The sequence below is a fragment of the Haliaeetus albicilla genome, chromosome 2 (assembly GCF_947461875.1).
Source record: "Haliaeetus albicilla chromosome 2, bHalAlb1.1, whole genome shotgun sequence".
NCBI classification, from domain to species: Eukaryota; Metazoa; Chordata; class Aves; order Accipitriformes; family Accipitridae; genus Haliaeetus; species Haliaeetus albicilla.
This window is the reverse complement of record NC_091484.1, coordinates 53,945,982-53,971,970: the sequence shown is the minus strand read 5'-3', so window position 1 is coordinate 53,971,970 and position 25,989 is coordinate 53,945,982. Positions and strand designations below refer to the sequence as shown.

Below are 25,989 nucleotides of genomic sequence, written 5' to 3'. Positions count from 1 at the left end.
CTCCACTAGTATTGTAGGAAAACAGCTGCTAGGATCAGAGATGCTAGGTGCTGTACAAACATGCATGGAGGGATGACCACGTTCCAAAGAGCATGGCACCCTATTTGGGGTCTAGACCTCAAAAGTATATGCAACCACAGGAGAAGAGTTTCCTAGCTTCTTCCTGTGTCTTCTGAACCCATCTCTTCTGTTACAGGGAGTGCTCCATCCTCAGCACCCACCGTAACTCCATGACTCTAGAGACGCTCAGTGCATGCCAGACACAACAGCCCTCTCAGGCGGAGATGCAATTCTGCTTTGCAGAGGTATCTACCCACAAAAGTTGCTACATCTGCCATTGACGGGCTGGCCGCCTGCCAGGACACTTGACCTGAGGGCGGTTCCTTCCCCACTCTACCCTTTAGTCCGGTCCATTCATAGTTATAATGCGCAAGTATGGAGGAACGTGCCCGTGCAAACCACCTGCTGCTGCCTTAACTGCTGGGCCGAGGAGCACAGAGCCCAGGGATGCCGGTGGCACAGGCAAACAAGAACCATCGCGAGGGCCAGGCGGGGCAGAAGGAGGTGGCAGGGGAGGAAAGTGCTCACTGCGGGGCCAAAACCCCCGGCCAGCCTCGCTGCCTTTGCCCCACCGTGGTGGCGGAGAGGGAGGGGAAGGCAGAGGCCACCACAGGAGGGTCGCGGCAGCTCCCCGCTCCCGGCGCCGGCTGCCCCTCGGGGGGCCGGGGCAATGCGGCGGCGGCGGCGGGGCCGAGCGCCCTGCCCGGGGGCCGCGCCGGGGCGGCCGGACCCTCCCTGTGCGGGCAGCGCCCGTGTCAACGCCCCGGCAGCGGGGCCGGGGCGGGCGGCGGGTTTTAATCCGGTTAGGGGGGATTAGCGTGGCGGTTTAAAGGCCGGAGCGGCGCGGGGAAGGGGTGCCAGGCGTGCCGGAGAGAAAGCGGCGGCCGCCGCCGCCGAGCAGCGGAGCAGCCCGAACGGCACCGTGTGAGTGAGCCCGGGGGCGGGCCGGGGGCGGCCGTCCCACCGCCCCGCCGCCCCGCCGCCCCGCGCCCGCCCGGGGGCTCCGGCCCCGGCGCCCTGGCCGCCCAGAGGTAACCTTTTGTCCTCCTCCCTCCTTCCCTCGGCGCTTTGGCAGTGTAGACGATGCCAGCCATCAACATCGAGGACCTGAGCGAGAAGGACAAACTGAAAATGGAAGTGGAGCAGCTCCGGAAAGAAGTCAAGCTGGAGAGGCAGCCGGTGAGTGGCCGCGGAGAAGGGGCCCGAGGCTGCCCGGCCGCCGGGGCGGACGGCGGGGCCGGAGCGGCGAGAAGCCCGTTACTCCCCGGGCGGGGGTGCGGGGGTGCGGGGGGCTCAGGCGGGGCAGCCCAGCGCGGAGCGGGAGCGCCCCGTCCCGCCGCGGCGGGCCCGGCGAAGGCAGGGGCAGCGGGACCGCGGGAGCCGCTCTCCGGGAGAGCCGCGGCTCCTGTGGTACGACCGCAGCTTGCCCCGACGGGCCCGGCCACCGCCTCTGGGGCAGGGACCGGCGGCGGCGCCGGCGACGTCCCACCGCCGGCACCGCGTAGGAGCGCCGGTCCTCCGCGGCGGTGGCTGCGGAGCGAGGGGGGAAGGGGCGCACCGCCCCCGGGATGAGGCGCCCCGAGGGGCCGGCACGGGCCCGCCGGCTGCGGCTGTTCCCGTCGCGTTTGGCACCCCTTGGCTTCCCGTCTCTGGCCAGTCCCTGGAGGCCGGTGCCAGCACAAGGCAGCCTTGCCCGGCGAGGGAGGAGCGCGTCGAGCTCGGTTCCCCTCCTCCGTAAAAGGCGTTGGGATCTGCCCGTGCCGGGTGAGGGGGTGGTGTGCCGGCGGGGAGCCCTGCTGCGGCACCGCTCCCCGTCCCGTCCCGTGCGGGACCGCACCGCTGCCGGCCGGGCTGCGGGAGAAGTGGCACGGCTACGCCCGCCCTCTCCCCCCGGCGACGCTGCCCCGCTTCGCCTGCTGTGGAGTGCCCGGGGAGAGGGCAGGAGCCACAGGACTGCTGGTGCAGAGCCGTGATCAGCCAGCCTCCTCCCACAGAAACATTGTACTTCTAGCTGCTTACACTGATTGTTCCTTTCCACAGGTGAAGTAGTTTCCAGTGAAATTTTCGTATTTTTGCACATTTGCTATAGACGAAAGACATGCAGACCTGATCTTGCTCCGCGATAAAACTAACATTCTCTTTCTTTTCTTTTTTTATTCTGCATGCCAGCAGAAGCAAACCGCATCTAAATAAACACTTCCAGTTAGCGTTTCTAGTTATAAATGCACTTATATGTGGGAATCGGTGGCATTAGTCACGCTAATTACATTGCAGGTCTAGGTGTTTAGCCCCAAAAATAAGAAAGCCACAGTTACGTTTTAGCTGTCAGTTAGGTTTGGTGATTGTAGATGTTATGCTATAGTCTAAAGCTCCAGCAGTATTGAGGGCTCCACATCCAAGTACTATAGATACCTATATCATCCCTCAGAGAGTTCCCAAGCAACTGAAATACGCTTTGTAGCATGTACAGCTTTTGATTTTCATTATAATAATAATAATTTAAAATTCTTGCCTGCATTTTTGGAATAAACCAAAAGCCTGATCACTTTAGGGAAATGGGTATTTTCAAATCACCTGTAGAAAAGCACAGACAACATCCTCAATTTTACCAGTGCATTATAACAGAAATTTCACAGTGCGAATGAAATCTGTGTTGTGGTTGTCAGTTCTCTGCTACCTGAATGGGTGTTACAGGGATGGAGAAATGGAGAAGCCACGCTTCTGTTGCTGCTGAAAGTAAAAAACAAGTAGCCAAAGTTTTCTTGACCCCTTCCTATACTTTTACAGCACGAAGAAGAAATATTCTTTTGAATAATTTCTTGAATAAAAATGTCTGAATGTGTATTTAAGCAGACATTTTTGTCTTCTATGTGAAAAAGATCCTGATAATGCTGACTGAAGTAAAACAAACCCTGGTCCTGCATATACTTGGAGCACAACTTTACTACGGCAAAAGGTGCCCCAGTTTGAATGAACAGGGTTTGCGAGGCACAGAAGAGCAAGGCATGTGTAATGGGATTTGTAGGTCCAAATTCTTCATTGCTGTAAGGCAGGCAGAGGTAGTCTAGACCTTATTTTATGCACTGTTTAATTGGGAATTAAGTCTTGAGTTCTTTCTGATGGCTTAAAGCTTAATTTTGCACAGGTCATGCTCTGTTGGTCTGTGGTACAGCAGGTAAATTCATTGGTTCTCTTGTCATAATTTTACCTACAGAGTAAAATATAATTAACAAAGGCGGCAAGGGGCCTTAAATTAGAAATACTAGTCATCTAGTGGCCTGGCCAACAGCTGGTTCCTGCTGCTGACTCTGCACTGCTGTGCCTCTGCAGGGATTGCGGGTAGGAAGGGAGGAGGTGGGGACGGAGCTGGGAGCGTGTCCTCAGACATGTCAGGTATTGGAGCACCTAAGGACAGTTTCTGCTGACACAGGGGAGGGAAATGAGAGATGCGTGTGGACAAGGATCCTCTGGAGCTGGTGGGATTTGCTTGTGCACCCTCAGGCTCCGCAGACACTATTACTACATGTGCTGCATGTGCTCCTGTCTCAGTGAACACAAGCTAAACGCATTTCTTCTTCACAGATGGGTTCTGTGCAGACATACCTACATCAGTGCTAGTTTACTATGAACGTCATGCAGATTATGTTCTCTCATAACACAATAGGCTGCTTTATTAACAGTTGTTCAAAATAACCCCAGGTAACCTGTAAGTAAATTGTCTTTCCTAGCCAGGTCTTTGCTCCCATTCAAGATGCGTGGTTGCTATTACAGAACCGCAAGGTGAGAACTTGTATTACCACTGAAAAATCATTACTGAATGTTTTGTTTGGGAAAAACACATAAAGTGGTAAATACTTTGAAATTGAATTGAAAGTTACTGATCCTGAACCCATTGACCATAAGTCATGCTTACGCCGAGGGAGAGTGTGATCCGCAGCTTAATAAAACTATATTGGCAAATTGAAAAAAAAAGGCAAGTTTAACTATGCAGCAACTGCTGTTCCAAGTGGCGCATACATTCCCAGTGACACTCACATGTTCTGTGAATATCGGGCTGTAGAAAAGTGGAGGGAAGCCGAGTCTGCACGTGCTTAGTGCTGGCTTTGTGGTCAGATCTTTTATGTTTGATGGGAAGGTAAGTAAGAGAAAGAAGGGTGCGAATTCATGGGTTTGCTGTTCTGATGGGCACGCTGAGCTCCGGCCGTAACGCAGCCACTTCTCTGCTCTTTCACTCAAGGTGTCCAAGTGCTCTGAAGAGATCAAGAACTACATCGAGGAGCGGTCGGGCGAGGACCCGCTGGTGAAGGGGGTTCCTGAGGACAAGAACCCCTTTAAGGAGAAGGGAGGCTGCGTCATCGCTTAGGAAAACGAACCCAGCGCCTGCCACCGGAGCAGACACTCTCGTTGTACCTGTAGGGAGTCACTAGCGTGTCCCCACCACCGCCGGTCCTTGTTGAACGAGCGCAGGAGCGGATTTCTTTTTTTTTTTTTCCTTACAAAAATAAAGAAACCAACCCGAAAGCAGCCGGGACCCGCGTCGGTCGCTCGGCAGGGACGGCTGTCCCCCGCTCCCCGGCGCGGCCGTCCCTCCTCCCGCGGCGGGGACGGCTCCTTTCGCTTCGCGGCGCCCGCTCTCGCCACCCGTCTATCGGTTGCTTCATGGCTGTTTGTTGGCATTAAAGGAAACCTGCCTGTAACCCGAGAGCCTGCCGTGGCTTGCTGCGGGGGAGAGGAGCTGCAGGAGGGACGGGACGGGGCAGTGCAGGGCAGGGGCCGCCGCGGCGACCCGCACCAGCCGTTAGAGCTCGCCCGGCCAGGCCGCGGCCCTGGCCCTGGCCCTCGCCGGCGCGGGCCTGAGGGGAGCGGGGCGGGCGGTGGCGGCCATGGCGCTGCGCGGCGGCCGGCGCTGGGCGCGCTTGGCCTCGGCGCTGCGCGGCGGCAGCTGGGGGCAGCGGCACGGCGGGCGCGTCGGCGACACGCCGCAGTACCACGACTTGCGGGCGGCCCTCAGGAAGGTACCGGGCCGGGGAAGGGAGGGGAGGGGAGGGGGGGGGGGGGGGAGGCAAGCGGCGGCGCTTCCCCGCGGCGGGCGGGCGGGCGCCGGGGGGACACCCGGCCGCGCCGCCCCATGCGGGGAGAGCAAGGCCACCCCGCCGCCCGGAGCGGCTCGGGATGCGCTTAAATAAGTAAACTTCCCCCTGCCGGTGTCCGAAACGACGCCATGTGTTCCCCGCGTGTGACACGGCGAGTAGCGAAACGCTTCCCTGCTGCGTGCGCTGCCACGGGCTGAGCGGGCCGGTTTGGGCGAGCGGGCCCTGTCGTCTGCCACAGCCGGGCCCTGCTGCTGCCCTGCGAGCTGCTGCCGCCCTGCGAGCTGCTGCCCTGCGAGCTGCTGCCGGCAGGGCCCTCCCCGCCCGCTGCAGAACGCCGGGTTAAGGTCTGGCTGCGGGTGCAGAGCAGAAGGAAGGGCAGGACAGAGCCCGTTTGCCATCGCGCTCTTTCTAGAGGGGAGTAGCGGGAGGTTCCTGTAAAACTGAACCATAAAGCAAGAGGGAAGGAGGCGCTCCTGGTAAGGTAACGACACGTGTTAATGGAATGCCAGATGACAGCCTGCAAGTCGTGGTGGTGGCGGTGAACTCCGTAGGCTCCCGACAGGGAGATCAGTGTCACCTGTAGAAGACTGTGGCGTAAGCAAGCACACCTGTCAAAGTTAGAGAATTAGGTGGTTTGGAGGTGGAAAGCCCTGCTGTGGTGCAGGTTGTGGAGGGCTGGGGCCACCTGTGTGTGAGAGACGTCTGCCTGGATGAACCGATGAGAAAAGTGCTGAACTTCAGTACCTACTACAAGGAGTAAACAGCATTATCGTGGCAGCCACACACGAACAACCAGGACGTGCATTCAGAAGTAGGCGTTATGGCGTGTAAGGACTTGTCCCTCGTTTCCCTGTAGCTAAGTTTACAAGTCCTAGCTTGTGCTGCAGTGCTCTGCTGTAGCTTTTTAAAAGCAGTACACACTGTATTGCCAAATACTAACACGTTTATGTGACTTTAGAGCTGTGCTGTTGTATCTTTGATAGATCCTTTTTAAAATTACTTGAGGAATCTTATATACTCATGGATAAATTTAACCTTTTCCAAATTTCACCTCTTTCCCAGTTCACTGTGAGCAGAAGATAGTGGAACTACTTCTGAGTCATGTGATTTTTACTTCAGTTTTCTTTTTAGGAAATAACTTTCACACTTCCAGTGTTAAAACAAGATATCCCAAAGGCTGTTTAATTAGTCAAGTTTTCTATCGCTAACATGAGGCTTATTATCCTTGAGCTTTAGCGGTTGTGGTTTCATCTTTGGTGTTATAAAAGAAGAAACCTGAGCAATAAGGAAAAGCGATGCATGGCCAGTCTGTTTCTTAAGAAATTAATTCATTATAAATTCCTGCACCTTCTGCAAAGCAAAAATAAGGTGATGGAAAGGATCAGTAGAAGAACTTGGAAATTAATCCTCTTCTCTCACCTGGATTAATAGTACAGGATTTTGTAGCTAGCACCATAGCGTCAAGTTTGAGCTGAAGCTGTCTGGAGCGAGCCTTTGCTCTGTGTATCTGTGGAGTCACCTGGCCGCTGAACTTGTTCCCTGGCACGCTGCTGCCCGTTACCTGCCTGAGCACTACAACTGCATTAGTGAAAAAAATCAATGTCCTCCTGAAATCCAGAGGACAAGGCCAGACCTTGTGAAGGCAGCAATCTGGATCTGAAGTCCTACTTTGTGTGGATAGGTTAAGGCACATGTTGTTTTGTATCTCAGGTGTTTGCAGCTGTGTATTTATTTACAGAGGGATCATAATGGGGGGGGGGGGGGGGGAAGGAGATGTGGCTGTATTAGTGTCTGCTGGTGCAATATTTGCTGCTCTGCTGTGTGACGCAATGTATTTGTAAAAGAATGCAAATGCCCCCCCCCCGGCCTTGTTTTTATTCCCCCCGTGCCTGTTGAAGTACAGCTAACAGTATGCCTTACCTTGCTGGGTTTAGTGCAGATAACTGTATCTGGGCTAAGAGGGAATGTGGTGTGACATTTATCACATAAATCCCTGTGATGAATATATTGTAGAAGAAATTACGGTTAGAAACATAAACCCAATTTTATCATTGTCCTGTATTTTACAAAATGCTTATATACCATTTTAGATTTTAACTGTTCATATAGGAAAAAAAAGCCACCAGTTTTGTCAAATCCAGTCTGATGTTGTTCACCCCAAAGCTTCTAGCAGTCAATGTTTATTTTGGCTTAAGTTAAGCCTGGCCCCAGTGACTTTAGGATAAACTGAAAACTAAAGTCTTTGGGAGAGAATGACTACTCAGGATCTGTACTATGTTTTAAGTGTACCTGTTCGGTAATTTGGGGCACTCTTTCCACTAGCTGAATCCAGATGCAGCTACCAGAGCGATGGGAGAAACGAGCAGTGCAGTTCCATAAGTGAGAACTGTTACTTTTTTGCCTCCATTAATTTTATTTTTTACTCTATTAAATTAATGTATTTTAAACAATCTGTAATTTTCCAATTGTTCTGAGCAGGATGAGGAAGAGACTCGTATAATTCCAGGGGGCTGTTTTTAGCAAGGGTATTGAAATAACCCTGTGAGTGGTTTCCTTTACAACTTCATAGGTCACCACCCTTCCTCTTGGAAATCGAAAACGTAACTTTTCCTTAACTTGTTGAACAATGCTTGCAGTGCACTGGTATCCTACAGCTTGCTGCAGTAATTAAATTATAGTATAACTGGCTTGAAGGAAAAAGGTTTGACCTACTCTGTGTGTGTATGCATAACAGCATGCATATATATAGAGAGAGAGAGAGGATATATATATGGTGTCCATTTTTCTTTTCCTCTGGCTTTAGTAGTAAGAAGCTTTGGGAAATAGGTTTGAAAGGATTGGCATATATTTTGCTGGAGTTGCATGTAATATAAATGAGATTTCATTTTATATCCAGTGGTGTCTTGGTCTAGTTACACTATGTTACATCTCTGTAGGATAAGGGGGGTTTCCCCTGTGGCAGTGAGACTCCACCGAAGGACACCACTACCTAATTTGCCACTCTTGGCTTATATGTCATGAGTTTCTGTTTATTATGTATTTTTACAAGAATTAAAGCTGCTTCATGTTAGAGCATCCAGGATCTATTAAATTAAATATTGACATTCACTTTAACTTTCCAGTAAAATTACTGTAAATTCGCTGTGAAAAGAATGTGGCTCTTTCTGACCTTCTGCAAAATACTGAAGGGTGACCACCATTGCCACTGGAGCACCTTGGATGGAGTTAGTTTATTTATCTTTGTAGCAAATCATAAAAACCAGTAACAGAATAGCATAGTAGGTTGCTGGTATTACAAATAAATCACTTAAAAGTTAGTTTCTCACTAAATTGGGAGGGAGAAAAGACACAGCTGAATCTGCAAAATACATGAGTTGCATCTGTAATTTTAAAACCTTATTTATCATGCACCTGAAGTAAAAGTTTCAGGAAGGAGACAGTTAAAAAATGTAACATCAGTAAGGCTCATAGATTTTGCACTGAGTGCCCTTCTGTCTAAGGGAAGCAAAATGTATTCCCAGATTCTGGGGTATTTGCAGTAGCCTTTGTCATCTTGTGTCTGACAGAAACATCATATAAACATTTAGGGGCTAGTTCTTTTGATGGTATAGATAAACAATATCCTTTACTACTGGCAAGAATTTTTGGTGGTAATTTAACAGAGAGCAAATTTTCATAATTGATTTTTATTGTTATTGGAAGGGGCAGCTAGGATATACCGCTGTAATAAGAAGGACCATTTTATAAGCAATGCTCTTATTTGTTACTCAGTGTCAGAGTAGTGCATATATCTGAGATTGCAGTTGCTGTGCCCAAGCATTGGATTTTTTTTCCAACCCCATATTCATGTTAGAACAAATTTTCCACTGCATCTAGTTAGACTCTTCAATGAGCATCTTTTAGTAGGAGAACTGGGCTTAAGAGATAGTTTTGTGGCTTGGGTCTAGCTATTATATTGCTTTATCATTGTCACACCTGCATGGATTAGGCAATATAGTTATGCACTTCTGACAACTAAAATTGTGTCTAAGTAGTTTATGACTGAGTAAATATCTGGGGTTTAAACAGATTTTGCCATGACTGTTCAGAAACTGTAACTTTGCTTAAATCTTTATAGGTCACGTTTGCTTGGAAATGTGCAAATAAATCTCTCCCCCGCCTGTGTACCCATACTGATGAATGTGACATCTTCCAGCCAGCCGTCAGGGTGCTCTGAAAGTTGGTCTGTATTTCAGCTAGCCCTGCTTTGGACTTTGACTTTCTAGGAGACTTTTTCTTTTTTTTCCCCCTCTGCTTGGGCTCAGAAGGAGCATGAAAGCCTTACATTCAGCTCCAGTCCTTGAAGATGAAGTTTCATGGATGAACACTGATAGATTACATGAGGAGATTTCCAGGACACTTGGTGTGCTTAAAATTATTTGCTGTCATGCAGCCAGGCTTGTGCAAAGATCACTGGTCACTAGCCCTGGTAGCACCACCTGAGCTGTATATTCCCTCAGACAGTTAGGACAAGCTTAATAATTTTAGGTATTTCCAGAAATGCCATTATATCTGCAATCTGCCATTTTATTTATGGCAGCCTTCAAAATATGCTATGTAAACTTGAGATTGGGCAAACTGGTACGGGCTGCATACTGCATTCCTGAAAGTGCCAGAAGTGTCTGAAATAGTGAGATGCAGAGACCCTAAGGAGAAGGGAGGAGTGGGGAAGCCAAGTCATTGCACTTGAAGCTGCTCTTCGGTGGTGGATGTTCTGCTCCCTGCCCACACTGCGTGCCAGGCTGCCTGGGGGGAATGTGCTCCCGTGAAAGCTAAACGACAGAAAGGCTGGAGTATGGAGTGTGTTCTGATGCACTCTTGACCATGCCTGCTGGTGTCTGGTCTCTGGCACTGCTGCAGAACTGGCCAGGTTTTGTCTGTCACCAGGAGCCTTCTTTCTCCTCTGTCAGTATCACCCAAACCTGCTGTGGACAGGAGGCTGGGTTGGAGAAGTGCTGCGGTGTTTGAGAGTGGAGCTGCTCTTCAGGCAGATTTGGGAGGGTTTCTCGGGAGCGAGTCCTCTCAGACCCATTGTCACAAGTATTGCTCTTAGAAGCATGCAGTGGGATAAGCACAGTGGTGTATGTTGTGATTGCATTCGCAAAGGCAGAAAAGGAAATTAGATACTCCTCTCTCATTCTTGAGAAGAAACCAAACTTTCCTGGGGAAGCTGATAAAATCCTGGAGAAAAATCACCTCATTTGGAGAGAAATGTGGAATGTTTTATTTCAGTTTAGCTTTCTCCCAGCCACAAAAAAAAGAAAAAAAAAAAGGCAGAAGGAACTAGAACATGCTGAATAAAAATATTTCACATGATGCTGGAGCAATACAGTAAGTAGATCCTGTGTAAGCTTCTTGTGGTTCAGATGCCAGTCCAAGTCTTTAGCTGATGATTCAGTATTGCGAACTAGCAGACCTTCAATGAGGTCAGCTGTTTTAATCTGTGAGGACACCCCAAACTTACTAGGTGCTTGGCTGATATTGTGCTGAGCATAGGTTAAGTGCCAGCACATATATAAACTGCAGGTCCATGGTGGGTCTCCATCTACAGTTTGGCATGTGCAGAGCCATTCTTTGAATAGATCTAGAGAATATTTTTTTCTCTTTCAGTGATGCAAGACAAATAAAAGATGAGGGCAGCAACAGTTAGGATCAGTTCCTAGGGCTGAGTATTTTCTGGTTTAGATAAAGGATTCAGTCATGATATGGGCCTCTTGGATGCAGTCAGTAAACCATGTCTTATGTCCAGGACTACTTCTCTGGGTACAGGTGTGACAACATAGGTATCCCTGTCTGAGTGTGGCCCAGTGATGCACTGGGAAGTCCTAGAAGTATGACAGGAGACTCTGGTTGCCACTTGTGGTCCTGGTTGGTGAAAAAGCTTCAGTGACCATTGGAAGCTCTGCTAATGGAGATAGATGACTTGAGGAAGGAAATCCATCAGTCCCGACGAATGGTATAGCCCAGCCAGCTCTTGATACACAGCTTAACAAAGCCAATCTCTCCAATGGTTACCCAATTTTCAGGTTGCACTTCTGCATAGGTACTGCATTAAGTCCTGAGCCCTGTGATGGGCAGCAGTGTGTGCGTGGCAAAGATGGATAAACTCCAGGGGCACATGCCTTTGAAGTTGGATCCCATCATATAATTCCACGATGTCCTAGTACCTTGCAGTGTAGAGGTGGCCTGGGATGGTGCGGGCCACAGTGAGATAACTTGTTTTGTTCCTGCAGGGATGTAACCTAGAGGCAAAAGCAGGATCCAAGCCCCAACATCCCAACCTCTGGTGGGCATAGCACTATACCTCAGCTCCACATCTCTGTGTTGGAAAGTATGAGTTGCAGGGGAAAAAAAAAAAAGCTTCACTTGCTCAGTTCTGCATCACTTTCACAACTGGGTACAAGTAGCCAGATCTCCCAGCCATCCTAAAGGCTTGTCTGAGATCAGCACCTAGACTGATATGGGACACATTTTTGCTCTTGTAGGACTACCCTGGTTTGAATGCAGATCCTAGGAATAGCCATGCCCTCGGCACTCACTTGTTCTCACTAATTCTGGGTTCCCTGTATGCCAGGCCAGGAAATAAAAAAGGTATTTGCCCATTATATTGTGACAGTGTGTGGTTTGTGCTCATTCTGGTTCCTTCTGGGGAAGGGGATGACCCCTCCTGTTGAAGGCCAAGTTGATTGGGACAGTCCCATGTGGGAGTTATTAGATATGTTGTCATTTGTGTGTATGGGAAGATTAGTGATAAGATTAAAATCTGGGGGTTGGTGCTGTGGACAGCCTCACAGGGCACCTGGAGATGTTGCTTTGTTGTCAAATAGAAAGAATTTTGCTTCTTATGAACAGAATTTGTGGTTGCTGTCGATGAGTCTGAACCCAGTCAATTAATGTCTGGTTGGAGGTTGGAAAGGGGATTTCTTTGACCTATTTTTTCCCCCACAATGACATCACGTGCACACATGGTTCTTGTCCAAGAAGAACACAGGGCCCCACATGGCTTAAAACCCATGGTGTTGAGTATCGAGTGAGAAATGCTCTTGATGGCATATTGCTTTGCCCATTGTGGTATGGTTGAATGGAAGATGCAGTAGATATTACAGGCAGAGAGGCAGCTTAAGTAAAATACGATCTGCATGGGCTTGAAGGAGAGAAGGTGAGAAATTCCATGGAACTAAACACAGAACTGGTTGCCTGATCTCGGGAGGCTTTGCAGATGTGTTCCTATCCTTATCTGCTGGAGAACAGATTTCAGTATGGTAGCTGCAGTTCTTGAAGTCCAGAGTGGGAAGCAATTTGGGGATCTTCCCTTTTCTTTCCCTTTTCTGCCATATTCTTGGATAGGGTAGCTGAAGGTGTTGTGGTTGGGAGTGTGCAGGGACTGCCAAGTCACTCAGGTCTGTACAGGAGGGATTTGCCTATGCAACTATCCTGGGAAGAAGGACATAGGGAGGGAGGAGGGGTTGGCTAGGATCATGTGGGTCCCTCCCCAGCTGGAGCTGGTCTTCCAGCATCTCATTCCTCAGGAAAAGGTTAAGCTGGGCTCAGCTCCTCCTGGACTGGATCTTTTATTTTCTTAGTATGGTGATGATGTGTGCCCTCTGCTCCAGCAGTCGGGCTCCCAGAAGCACTAGCAGCTGCACAGGGTGGAGGGGCAGCGCATGCTTCTGCGCTCCTTGGTGGACTTGTAGGTTTTTAAGTTTTTGGTAAGCGTTGGCAGAAACTTTGTGGTTGATTCAGGATTTGGGTTTTTTTGTTTCCTGAAGTAAAAACGTAGCCAGATGTATGGTACCAAAAGACTTGCAGTATTCAAATTTCTGAACCAATAGTCAGCTTTGCTTTATGTATTAGGTATGTTGCGAGGAACTGTGTTGCAGTGAAAGGGAAGAAATGCAATTGATTTAAACAGAAGTGTGTCCAGTTACTACCAAATGAGTAGACCAGGCAAAATTGCAGAATAATCATAAAGTGCATGCTTTTGTTTCTGAAAATAAGATTTTGTAAAAATAGATGAGGACAGGTACATTTTTTTATATAATGAGATGCTGCCAACTCTTATGTTATAGGGTTTTGCCCTCCGCTAATTTTTTTTCCCTTTGAGAAAGGGAAAATTTCATTTAGTAAGAGTTTGTTCCTGTATTTGCTGATCAGCGCAGTCTTTGGTACCCAGTGCTGTAGCAGATTGCATGATTCCTTTTTTGCCTGTGGCATGGCTTAACTGAAGGTACAAAAAGGAATTGTGGTGCTCTAATTAATAAATTTTAGATACATGTCTTCCCATTTCAGCCATATATTTTCCAGCACTCTGGAAATTTTTCTGGTTTTCTCTTATATGAGCCTACTGAATATTGGTTTTAAATCCACTGAAAGCTTCTCTGGAAACTCAGCTCTGGCCACAGTTATGTGCAATGGCAGTGGAGAAACCCAGACGTGAGCCAGGCCTGTTCACCCTTGCTTTGCAGCAATGAACAGAGAAGTAGAAGTATCCTAAAGATACCCAAGGTGCTAGCGATGGTATGTTACCTGCCCCTTTGAACCAGCTTTATAGTGCTAAGCTGGAATGACTTTTTTTTCCTCAATTCTTAATGTACAGCCCATTGGGAAAGGGAAAAGGGGAGAGCTAAACAACCTGAAATCTGTGTGTGTTTATGTCTAAATGCGCACATGTGCACAGAGTAGATTCAGGAGGGGTTGGTTATATGTAACATACGTGATGCAGTTGATGCGTCTCTTTGTTCTGTCAAGTGCTTAGTAAATTTACAGGCAAAATAAAAGATCAGCAATGCAGCGCGTAGAAAAAGAGGGTGGTGAGCATAAGTGCCTGCCATGGAGCCCATGCTGAGCCAGGTACTTCAGTGTGGTCCTAACCTTATCTCTGTGTAATCTCACCAAGGCAAGGTTACTGGCAATTGTTTAAATAGGGTAGGTAGAACCATTATTTTGCTTTTCAACATTTGTTTAAGGTTTTTAGGTGTGGATTTTTAAAAAAAAAAAAAAAAAAAAAAGGAGAAAATATAGTTGTATTTGACTTGGCTTTCTTTTTTCTTCTCTCTGATATCTCCTGGCTGGCTTGAAGTGTCCTTTTCATCCAGCAGGTTGTTTTCACTGGGCTGGTCACATCTTGTCCTGCAGGCGCCATGTAGAGCAGTTGGATTCTGCACATGAAATGCATGAAAAGTTGGGGAGACCAAAATGAACTGAAGGGCAAAGACAGCAGAGCATGGTCTTCTGGACCTTTTCAAGAGGCGGGCATTGGCAACCATCCTGCCTGGTGTATGAGTGTCTGGTGTGTTCTTCAAAGTTTGTGAATGAAGGATGAAGTTTCGAGAATGACTTTCCTACCGTCTCTTTTCAATTAATCCCGCGAGCACTCATTTCTTGCTCAGCAGTGTTTGTTTAGTGTTCAAAAAGATGCTGGTAAGAACAGCCCATCCCACTGTTTAATACCATTCATTTACCCTGGGCTTCTATGCAATTGCTTTTTAGTCCATGAATTTCAGTCTGTGCATCTCTCCTCTATGGGATGTGCTTGGGGTGATATCAGTGAGCTTGTTTATATGGGCTAAATCAATCACATTTTGGATTAGACCTGTTAGTCCTCAATTATAATGGGGAAAAATGTAATCAAAAGAGAGAGAGAGAAAACCAACTATACAACTTGGGGGGCATTTTTTCCTTCAAAGGCAGTAAAGGCTTTTAAAAAAGACATGGATATGTGTGGTAATTCCTCATTCATTTTAGGTTTTCATGGGGTGAGGGGGGGGGAAACAAGATTGAAAATTCTAAATAGAGTAACAAAATGTTTTGAAAAAAATGTTTCCAGTAATTGTAGAGAAATATGGAAAGAAATCAAAGCTGTCTGAAATTAAAACCTTTATGTGAAAGTTTAGACTACAATGTCTAGATTCATTGCTACTAACTGTAAAGTTTTAAGTTAGACAGATACTTCAGTACTGTGTTTTGCCCTGCTGTTTCCTCCATATTCCATTTGCTGCACTCACATTATTATTATAGTATCTTGATGATGGCTTGAAAATATTGAGGCTTTACAAGGAACTGCCATCTAGATTATAATTTTATAGCTTGTTGGTTTGGGGTTTTTAAAATGAATCATGCTGCTTTAAAAAGCTTAAGTCAAAATTACTTCATTTTTGTTCTTTATTTTAATTAACTAGATATTCTGCTTTTAGGACTTTTTTTTTCTGCCAACTGTTTTTCACAAGGTCATGAAATGGATGTCTACACTTAAATTGAACTTTTCCAGTTCAACCCTGTATCATTGTGGAAAACATTTTCTTGGCTTGTTCCCAGCAAGTCTGATGACAGCTCAGAGTACAGAAGTTTCCATATCATCATTGAGGCCCAGTCCCAAATCCCATACTCAGATAGGCCAAATTCTTCGGTGGCAACTCTTGTAGACAGTCATTTGCCCAGGTGTCATGTCGTACGTTTGGCTGGGTAGTCAAGTGTGAATACAGACTAAGAGGCGCAGATTGTATCCGAATGCCAAATCTTCCATGTTGTGGGCAAGAGGGAGACTTGCCTTACTCATGTAAAGGGGAGAAGTGTTTTGGCAGTATCTAGGACATTTGCTGCCTTAACAGGACCCTTTATGTAGTGGTGAGTCATTTTTTTTACTTAGATCTCCTAGGTGAGTCCTAACCAGTAAGACTATGTATGTTTTTATAAGAGAAGGAGTGAGGGCTATCTCCCTTGTTTTAATTAGTATACGTAGGGAAATCTTCACCCTGTGGTGGTGACGCATCCTGAAAGAGGAAGCGGTAGGTTGCAGCTTTGCTCTCTAGATCACTTCAGACCTCAGAAGCTGGTAATGTTGGATTTTCATTGCCAGAAGAAAGTGCACTAAATAACTTTGTGTGAGCAGGCAAGGTTAGCGCTGCAGGGAATGTTTTCTGCTTGCTGTGTGGTTAAATCATCTTTGTGCGATGGGGGTATTTTTAACCTGTTGTGGTCTTCTAAGTCGCATACTGCCTCTGCTTCTGCACATGATGTCATTGGAGATCGAACGATTGCCTCTTCCATGGGGGTGCTGACTGCGGCAGGTCCAGGCTCGCCACCACCAATCTGGGTGGTCCGGGCATTTGGGCAGCTCCTGGATTCCGCTAGGCTGTCCTAGTATGTGTGATGGGGACTGGAAGCACAGGAGGGGACTGGAAGCACGGGAGCAGCTGCCATCCTGCCAGCGCTGGAGGGACCCCGTGAGTGCAGGAGGGACAGCAGGACCCTGCTTTGCCCACCATGTGCCTGTAGACATCCTCATCATTGAGGTGCCATGGCAGAAGTGTCGGTCTCTCCACAGCCTCTCTAGCAGGTAGCAGCTCCAAGGAGCTGACCTCCTTCTCTCACGTGCCTGGATTCGCCCTGGTTCTGTCCTGAATGTGTTTCCACATCCCAGCCTCCTTCCCTGTACCCTTTCCCTACCTTTCTGAAGAGTATTACTGGGAAAGGATTGGCCACCAAACTTTGTTTAGGGCTTTGGAGGAGTTGTGAGGGAGTTGAGGAGGGCCATGGCCTCCAAGCCCAGGAGGAGTGAGAAGAAACAGGGGATATATGCTGGAAAACTCATTCTGGTGTGCTTGGGACGTGTGCCTCAGGGGGACCCAAACGGAGACCAGCGTGTGCGAAATGAAGAGCTGCTGTTTGGATGTATAAGGCCCCCCCGGAGGAGCAGCTGAGAGGACCTGCACGGGCTGTGGTGCGGTGGCTGGTGAGGAGCTTGCTGGCGGGGTCCTGGCTGCCTTGCACCCGTGGGGTGGGTTGTGGTGGTCAGGTTTGGTAGCACCCATGGGTGGCCCGTGGGTTTGACCACCTCAACTCTGCCTTGTGTCTTGCTAAATGCTGCCTCGTCCTCAGCACCAGTGTCCCTGTGCTGCCGAGTTGTCTCACAGTGCAGTTGTTGCTGCAGGTGGTTGTGAATAAAACTACAAGGAGAAATGTTGTTTTGTGGGCTGTTAATTATTTTCTGGTGTTGAAGGCAAAGGGCTCTCTGGCCTGTTACCTTCTTCCTTTCAAGTCAGTGTTATGCTAATGGCTAGATATAACCACTGAAGAACTGTCATTAGTGGTTTGTTGCTTATTTATTTCCTTTTTTTTTTTTGGTTACATTAAAGATCCCATTAATTGTGTCATCTTTCATTACTATATTAATAGAGCTGAGTTCAATTACTGTAACTTGATTTAAAGGAAAAAAAATGCTCCTCGTAACATCATATGGTACAGTTAAAGTGGCACCACTAAATCAATTTAATCTTCTTAATACAAAATACCTTTTCCTCAGACATTTTCTCTTGCTTTTCTAGTAAGTCAGTCTAATCTCAGCTTAGGTATAACTCAGGAAGCTTTAGTAAAAATTTCTGTCATTTTGTAAGAATTCAGTTTATTGTCTTCTTTTCAAGACTCGTCATCTTGCTAATTGTGTGCTGAAATATACTACCACTGTACAGTATTATAAGGGATAGATGTAAGAGGTATTGTGTGTAGAAGTGGTATGGCCTTTAATTTCTGATTTGAATTGCTTGATAGAAGGTAAACTTGGTGGTAAATAATGGAAAGAAATCTTTAATTGTTGTGAAGGAGCACTCTGAGTACCCAAATTCATTCAATTACAGTTTCTACTGTTGTAGAAATAGTGTATTTATTTTAGAATACAGTGAGAATTAAATGGCAATTGCTAATGATTCTGAGTAGGTGTTGGTACAATATCAGCACAAAATACTGAGCATCATGTGAAGGAAAATCCCCAATGTGTGTTTTTGTTTCTTTTCTCATTTAAAAAGTGTCCTAACTTCCAGTGGAATATAATAAAAATGTGCAACTCTCTGGTAATGTTTTGGGGAGATATTTTCATTGCTCTATTTTAGAGAGAAATTAGAACAATCAATAACAAAAAAAAAAATCTGAATTTCTGTCTCTGTCCTCCCCCCAACCCTGCCACCCCGCTTCCTGGTTCCTGGGCAGGAAGCTACAGGTGCTGTTTTCACAAAACTTTGTCAAGACTACTTGAAATAAAAACACTTTTATTTTTCTTACCATCATTCAACACAAAGCGAGTTTGTTGGCTCGATCAGTTTCCGACTGGGCAAATATCCAGAGTGTTTTTTGAAATCATTCACGGCTGATACCGGCCCTGAAGCCATTCTTTCAGAGGCTCCCCAGAGAGCAGCCTGAGCTCTTGTTGGGATGCAGGCTGAACCACGGGTGCCTCTAGAGCCAAGTCCTTCAGGTTTGCATCTTCATGGTTTGGATGAAGCAGCCTGAGAAAACACCGGTCCCATACATGAGACTTACTGTGCCCTTGCCGTTAGGAAAATAAGTTTCTGTTGTGCTTTACTGGTACTTTATCACCAGGTGGAAAAGATATATGGCTCCTAAATCAACTTTACAACCCAAATGCCACTGAGATTTGGCCAGCTAGATCAGGTGAAAAGATTTCCTTCATGTCTGGGAGTATCTGTCAGATAACATCTGTAGTATGCCGTGTTAAAATATTTCTGCTGAGAGGAGTTTTAGGTTTTGTTATAGTCAGTATCCTAGTGATGCAAGTCTAAATGCTGTCACCTGTGATTTCCACATTTCTCATGATAAAGCATATAAAAATAAGCAGACCAGCTGCTCACCTACTGCCAAAAGCTTGCTTCTGTATATTTGTCAAACACGGCACGTATACCTTATGATTTAGGTTAAGGTGCCTGCATAATTTTTTGCCTGCAGCTCTTTGTGTTTCCTTCTAAAAGCTGTGTGCATTCAAAAAAATTTAAATTAATTCAAAGTTAATTAGTCAAGATTGAAATTAATTCAAGCGTGAAATATTTCTCTGGGGCCACAGATGTGAGGAAGTGGCCAAAGCCAAAGGAAGGGACAAATTAAATGGTTAGGTATGCAGCATTATTTGACCTACATCCACATAAACCTGTCTTGAGCTAAGCACACTTTCTGTAATTGCATGTGTTCTTCCAGTCTTTGCTGGCTTGGCCTTTTGAAAATATCTCTATTTCAGTTTGCATTTATATGAGGGGATGATAATATCCAATAATCAGTACTGAAGCGTCAGCCAGTTGACCAGTGCTGCAGTTCTCCAGTGATGTGGGTTGTGTTTGTATGTGATAGTATAAGGGGAGGTGTTGCCCCACATCCCCTCTTCCATCCAAGCCATCTGCCCTTGATTGCCCCACAGCCCGCTCCTCCCCTCTGACTCTCTGCAAATTATCTGAGGATGTGTGTTTTCTGAAGGTTTATTTTGAGGAATGATACTTTTAAAGGAATGAGATTGCATGCCTGAAAGTAGGTTAGTTTTGTTTAGAGTCTTATTTATGATTGCAAATGGCATGTGTGATTTTTGCAAACAATTTGTGTCTAAAGTGTCAAAAGCTTTTGACAGAACTTATTTCATTTCTTTGCAAAAATACAGTTTCAAGTGGATGGTCCAGTGGCTAAGAAACAACTGTGGATATCAGTATCTGGACTGTGGTATTCTTTTTTTCTTGTTTTTCTTGAACCTAGAGGCATGCACTGTTTGTGGTTTGTGCAGTGAGGCTGTCTTCATTTTTTTGTTGTGTCATGCAAGGAAGATCTTGTTTTACTTGACATGGCAAACTTCACCTGGTAATAATTAAACTTTGGCTCTGTTAAACAATTTGAGTTTTACTGAAAGGCACAGGAGCAATCAGGTCATAATCTGCAGAAATGATGTAAACCCACTTTTTTAATGCCTTAGCTATTCTTCTGACTCCGTTTAACTTCAAAGTTAGCTTTGTATGTAGGCTGTGAACCATTTGGCCCAGTACCAGCCATAAGAAGCACAAAACTCTGTTAGTACATTCACTTCGTACTTTTGCCAAGATCCATTAAAACACTGGGATAACTTTCTGTACGTACTACATAACCTCTTTCAGGCATTTCCCTGGATGTTATCCGAGGAGCATTACCAGATGTTATTACAAACAGTCAAAGAGGTATTTCACCACCTATAACTCAACATTGGGGGTCAGCATCCTAGAATCTGAGCATCTAGGATATGGGAATATAGAAGTTAAATGTGGGCTCTCCTAGATACTGTCCTGGTGAGTATTTTGTTACTATTGATTATGAGGCCTACGTTACTCAGTATAAGAGAGGGAGAGAGATGATAATTACTGAATGAGTTGAACATTCATTCAGTATATACATTTCTCAGAATTTGGTGAGAGAAGTGAAAAAGTGATTTTCCTGTTACCAACAGTGAAGTATCCTTATTTCTGTGGCCTGCTGGGAAGCAGAAAGCAGCCATATATGGGCTGAAATTCTCCGAAGAATGTGCAATAAATAGATAGTTCGGAAGAAGGCTCTGCAGGGTCTCACGAGCGCAGCAGTTTGGGAGGGAGAGGAGTCTATTTCCAGCTCAAGAAATAGTTAGCACCACAGGACTTGTTTATTTAGTGTGGAGAAAAGACTAAGAGGAGTAAGTTCTTAATAAATTCTCTCTTTATGAAACATTGTACCAGTAAAACTGTGGTCACAGATTAAAGGCATCAACTTTCTATTGGGAACTGGTGTTTGTTTTGGTGAGGTTTGGTTTGGGGGAAGGAGGGTGGCTTTTCTGTTTTGCATTTGGACCCTCTTGTACGTGCTGACCCAGGTGCACGGCGCACTTGGCAGCATGGCAGAAGCAGCCTGGTTTGGCTTGTGGAGGTAGGCAGGGGTGGGCACTATACAGCTGAGTCGTTTTGAGAGCTATTGAAACAGCGTCTGCCTTGTGCCAGGTTGGTAGGCATGGGGAGGAAGAACAAGGTGGCAGAAGCACGAACGCCCAGTGCACCTTGCAGCGTGGGGCCCTTTGGCATGGAGCCGGCTCTGTCCGGGAGTTACTCCCAGGCTTAGAGGTCAACTCCAAAACTGCAGATTGCCCATTTTGCTCCCTTCCCAAGGCCATGGAAATCTGGGATTTTTGTGGGGTGAGATGTCCAACGCTTGTGCTCTGAAACTCAAAAGTGTTGCTGAACGTAGTGGCTGTACTCCAGATGTGTTTTGCTGGCAACAGCTGGAAGGGAAGACAGCAGCCTGAATAGAGGAAGGGCAGTAACCAGGCAGCTTAGGACATTGACTTTTGGAAGGCGTGCGGCAATAGCCCAGTTGCGGGTTGCCCAGGGGCTAGACTTGGAAATGCCATAAAATCTGGAAGAAGACCAGATTTTTCCAGTACGTGTTTTGTCAGATCCTAGGGAAGTCTAAATGCAGACTGGACGCAAGTGCCCTGAACAGAGCTAATGTCCTTGAGAGTATTTTGGGCAAAGGGAGGGGAAATGAGGTCTCTCCTGCTTGCCTGTCTTGTGTACTGTGTGTGGTCATCGTGAAGGGATCATTAACCTTCTTTGGCAAGATCCCTCTGAGGACAATCCAGGTTTCCCTTCCTGTCACTTTCTAGAAACTGTACCCAGAAATGTAATAAATGATGAGGGGGAGCTTGCCACTTTCATAGGTCTTGAGAGGCTTAAACCAGCCCTGATGACTTCCTGTTGTAGTAGTTGTAATTGCTAAAAGAATTGTTTATATTTGCCTCATTGCATCTGTTGTAATAGTTGTGGGTGGGTGGAGAATAAGAACATCCAACATGAAGTAAGAAAATTAGTGTGTTTTCAAAATTTTCCCTGTACAGTTTTTTTCTTTTTAAATTAAAGTTTTTAGACAAAAGTAGTCAAAGGTGTTTCTGTTGGAATGTCTGTGTTAATAACTTTTCAAATTTATTTTTCAAATCTAGATCATCGACAAGGAGATTAATCCTTTTGTGGACAAGTGGGAGGAAGAAGGACAGTTCCCAGCACATAAAGTATTTAAAACCCTGGGACAGGCTGGATTCCTTGGTGTGGATAAGCCACCAGGTAGGAGAGTGTATAACTCCTGGGTATTAATGTTGACAGTGATAGACTCATGACATTATCTCAGATTGCTTTTGCCCCAGATCAAAACATGGTTCAGAATTCAGTGTAAAGTTTACTTATATTTCTCAGTCACAGGTGTGCTGGTTACCAACTGTGCAAATACAGAAAATAATGTTGCTGAGTGCTGAAGTTGATATTTTCCTAAATATAAATGTTAAAACCATGCGTGACTTATTTTAAAGACAGTGACATGAATGTCACTTCAATTTTCAACATTCAATCTGTATAATGACTTTTCTTCTGGATTCAGACACATATGGAATAATCTCAATCTTCATTAAAGAAACTTTGAAGGCATTGAAAGTGTTGTAAGGTTTGGTTTATTATACTTCCTTAACCTGTAACCTCTACATCATTTTAATGTATTCTGTCTCGTCATTCAGAGGATGAGGTTTGTGTGGCTTTTAGGCCTTTATATCCTAGACTGTCTTTAAAATGCACTATTCCAGCCCACAGAAACATGTACAGAAGAAGCAGTTGATGATATACACAGCAAGAACAGAGCAAGTTTCATGTGTACACATATATATTGGTGAGGAAAAAAGTCAAGAAGTCCAGAGGACTAGGAGGTATTTCTGCTCTTCAGCTAAAATACCTATTTCCCTCTTTCTTTGTTTGTATGGGATGTAATTTATACTTGTTTTCTTTTCAGATGCTACTGTTATGTGTTCTTGTCAGAATTCTCTGGGTTTTTTTCCCCCATTTTCTTATTTGTGGTTAAAACATTTAAAACAAAAGCAGGTTTGCATAGGCAAACCTTAGCAATTGTGGTGAATTCAGAGCGGCCTGAAGTGACAATGTTTGAAAAGTTAACTGCAGATAATTGTCTATATGGAGCAGCTCACACAACCTTAGCTGTGCCGCACCACATCATTATGTTGCTAAAGGACAGGGTTTGAACTGTGGAACAAATTATGTCTTGTCACCACTTACTTTCAGAAGAAATTTTTCCTCTTGAAATGAACTTTCTTACTTTTGTACATTGCAGTGTGAAAGGTTTTTTCTCTAGCTGTTCAGCTGTTGGGGCTTGCAGAACTGTTTAGCTGTGATTGTCCAACAAATCCAATTAGGTCAGAGCTGGTATTTCTTTACAAAAATGCTGACAGTTTGAGACTATACTTAAGATCTATTTAAAGGACAAATGGGATTACTGGGGGAGGGAGAAAACCACCTCTACCTTCTGCTATAATTGTTTGACAGGCAGATTTGAAATGTGTCACAGTGGGGTCTCCTTCACACTGCTAGTATTCATGTTGGTTGTAATTATGGTGCATTGCATTGCTGCCAGATTACAGCCCTGTCTTGTTGTTATGTTCATCTCAGGACATGTGGAGGCCTCGGCTGGGGTAAGGAACCTCGGTGCTGAGCATGCTGTTCATAAAACATTGTGGAGGTGGGAACTTTGTGTAATGCTCACAAAATAGCTAGGACGAGAAATAACTGGAGTGAAATCTAGTGAATAAGGGACTTACGGAGGCAAAGATGGGCACAGAAGGTTGCGTGCACTGGCTACACTTGTCATACCCATGATTAATAATATTTTAGCTTTCACTTTGACACTTGTATCTAGCTGTTAATCTAATTTGTTGGGCCTCTGCAGCTGCATTTTATAAAAGCTGTAAAAAAATGGATAATGCTCTCAGCAACATGTGGTCCATCTCAGTCCATTTTCTGGATCAAGGTATTGTTGGTTACAGAAGGTGCACCAACTCCCTGGAACATGCTGCCTTTGCAGCATTCAGTTGTGCAACAGAATGTTACCAGATCCAGCTTTGCTCTGAAATGGTATAGTACCACCAGGTACATTCTGAAAGTCCTGAAACTTTCTCATGATAGTAAATGAAACAGTCAGGTGTGTAACAGTGCAGTCTCAACAGCAGGACTTTGGCAAAGCCTGAAATTCTTTATCTTCTATGCTTCTACGAAGTGCTTATGCTTGCTGTATGATTAGTGTGTACTGGTAGTAGTAATTAAAAATAAAACTAAGAGGTATACCTTTTATACTCTGCTCAGCCACTTCTATTATTTACCTGCTGTGTGCAGAGGAAAACGGGTCTTAAGAGATTTGAGGAAGCCAAGAGCAGCCGGGAGTTTTGGAGGGATGTTGGGGGAGGTCTGGAGAAGAGAGGTTAAATTGATTTGAGGAGAGCAATAGCAACACAGAACCATGTGAGTAACAACCTGCCCTACTTTCTCTTTCCAGCACAAACCAAAATTATAATTGTCATGTTGTATCCCTTCAAACCCAGATCATAACGCATTCTTTTTAAAAGAGGCTGAATTTTTCAAGATAAATCACTTCAGTAGCTGCAATTTTGAAATATAAGTTTTTTTGAATTTGTTTTCCAAGGTTATTCTGTCAAGTACAGTTTTTTTTCCCTGTAAAATTAATTTTGAAGCTTTCTGATTGGGCAGAAACAGGTCACAAACTTGTTTTGCTTAGATAGAAGGAAACATCTGTTGGAACTTGGATTTGTTGAAACTGGACTTTTTCCTGTGTAAACACCATTCCCTTTATGAACAATGAGCTGCTTAACGGGAGTCAGGTTTTTAAAAGAATGTGCCTTACATGTGTCCCTTATAATTGGAAACTTTCTCTGTGTGGAGAACTGATTTGGGGCACTATTTGTATTGCAAAGGCTCCATCAATTCCCACCATATGCAGTTGTGAGCTACAAACTTGTCAAGGTTTTTCCTGTATATTTTTTCGCAGTTGTTTATGATTGTAGCGAGTATTGGTTGTAGTACAGTAGTTCAGGATATTAGTTGGAGGTTCCTGTAAACACTGTGGGCAAGGCCCAGCCATGCGCCCATAATGGGAGAATCTTTAAGATGGACAGTGGATTTAACTGACTACACTGTCTGGTCAGTCCTCTGCCAGAGAAAGATTCTTCTCTTTGAGCCATTTCTCTGCTCGTGTATTCCTTACATGACTCAAAAATAGTGCATATGCTGGTTTTCCTGGGGAAAAAGTGTGTGTTGTTCTGTTATACTAGGAAATTCTTCCTACTAGTAAAATATACGCTGAAAAAGTGAACATCATTTATGCATAAAAAGTGTCTTTTTGCTCTATGCAGAATGTGTTTTACAGAATTGCTCAGTTCAGCCTGAAGTATTTAGTTTGAGGGGAAAAAAAGCCCCAACGTCTCTATATACTTATTATTCTTCATTTATGTTTACTGTGTGTTTCTCCTTAAATTATAAAGTTTCTGGGCTATTGAGGTACTGACAGTCCCAAAACTAAGGGCAGAAAATATTAGGGTAGGCAGCAAAAATATTTTAAACAGTCTTGGTAGTTGGCCATTGTCTGTTTTGCTAAGGGAAGTGGGCAAGACATGTTCTTTGGAGTGTTTTATGTGCAGATTAGATGAGATACTGGAGTAAAAGCTTAAAAGGTCTATGTGGTCATTTGTGATCTAATGGTTTATGAATCAAAGCTTTGGCTGTTGCTAAATTTTAGGACGTGTTGCCAAAGACACAGGCTTAAAATGTACTGTTATGTGCCTGCGTATGCCAATGCAGATGATTAAAAGTTGTTTTTATCAGCTGATGCAAAAGTACACTAATCCTCCCATAAAGGCTCAGGGAAAGCAAAGAGGAGGGGAGAGAAAGGTTTGTAAGAGGGCAGTGTCTGCTGTCCTGCATATTCACATAGCATCGCTGTGAGACATAAGCGATAATGATGCCTGCTCTAGGTATTTCATTAGTGTTTTCACTGTCAGTGCTGTAGGAATATTTAGCAGAATGTATTAGCATGTAGAAATAATTACGACAGATACGTCCAAATAGTAACCTTCACTTATTCCCATCAAACTCTTAGCAGTGCACTTGCAGAAATATGTTCTTAAATATAGCAAGAA

At 45.4% G+C, this 25,989-nt stretch overlaps 2 protein-coding genes across 7 annotated transcripts in view; both read left to right on the top strand.

Moving 5' to 3' along the window:
* The first annotated feature begins 824 nt into the window (after nt 1–824).
* LOC104312298 (guanine nucleotide-binding protein G(I)/G(S)/G(O) subunit gamma-11) lies at nt 825–4,757 on the top strand. Of its 6 annotated transcripts, none has more exons than XM_069774936.1 (4): nt 825–982; nt 1,136–1,239; nt 3,793–3,840; nt 4,298–4,757. In XM_069774936.1, the coding sequence occupies exons 2-4, from the start codon at nt 1,144–1,146 to the stop codon at nt 4,421–4,423; spliced, it is 270 nt and encodes an 89-aa protein (XP_069631037.1). In that variant the 5' UTR covers nt 825–982; nt 1,136–1,143; the 3' UTR covers nt 4,424–4,757. The 6 variants fall into 6 exon arrangements, with proteins under 6 accessions (XP_069631037.1, XP_069631025.1, XP_069631047.1 ...); XM_069774924.1 differs by having other exon boundaries at nt 831–984; nt 1,141–1,239; XM_069774946.1 differs by lacking the exon at nt 3,793–3,840 and having other exon boundaries at nt 834–984; nt 1,141–1,239.
* A 56-nt stretch (nt 4,758–4,813) lies between these two features.
* The window catches only part of LOC104311388 (probable acyl-CoA dehydrogenase 6), a 94,207-nt gene continuing 73,031 nt past the window's right edge, over nt 4,814–25,989 (top strand). The window contains exons 1-2 of the mRNA XM_069774905.1: nt 4,814–5,075; nt 21,949–22,069. Coding sequence (XP_069631006.1) covers nt 4,944–5,075; nt 21,949–22,069 — 253 coding nt within the window. The 5' untranslated portion in view covers nt 4,814–4,943. The remainder of the gene's footprint in view (nt 5,076–21,948; nt 22,070–25,989) is intronic.

Excerpts from the sequence above, each read along its gene's own strand:
- LOC104312298 (XM_069774936.1), top strand. The coding sequence starts at position 1,144 with ATGCCAGCCATCAACATCGAGGACCTGAGCGAGAAGGACAAACTGAAA. Across the intron at positions 1,240-3,792 it reads TCAAGCTGGAGAGGCAGCCG|GTCTTTGCTCCCATTCAAGA; the intron begins GTGAGTGGCCGC and ends TTTCCTAGCCAG. Across the intron at positions 3,841-4,297 it reads TGCTATTACAGAACCGCAAG|GTGTCCAAGTGCTCTGAAGA; the intron begins GTGAGAACTTGT and ends CTTTCACTCAAG.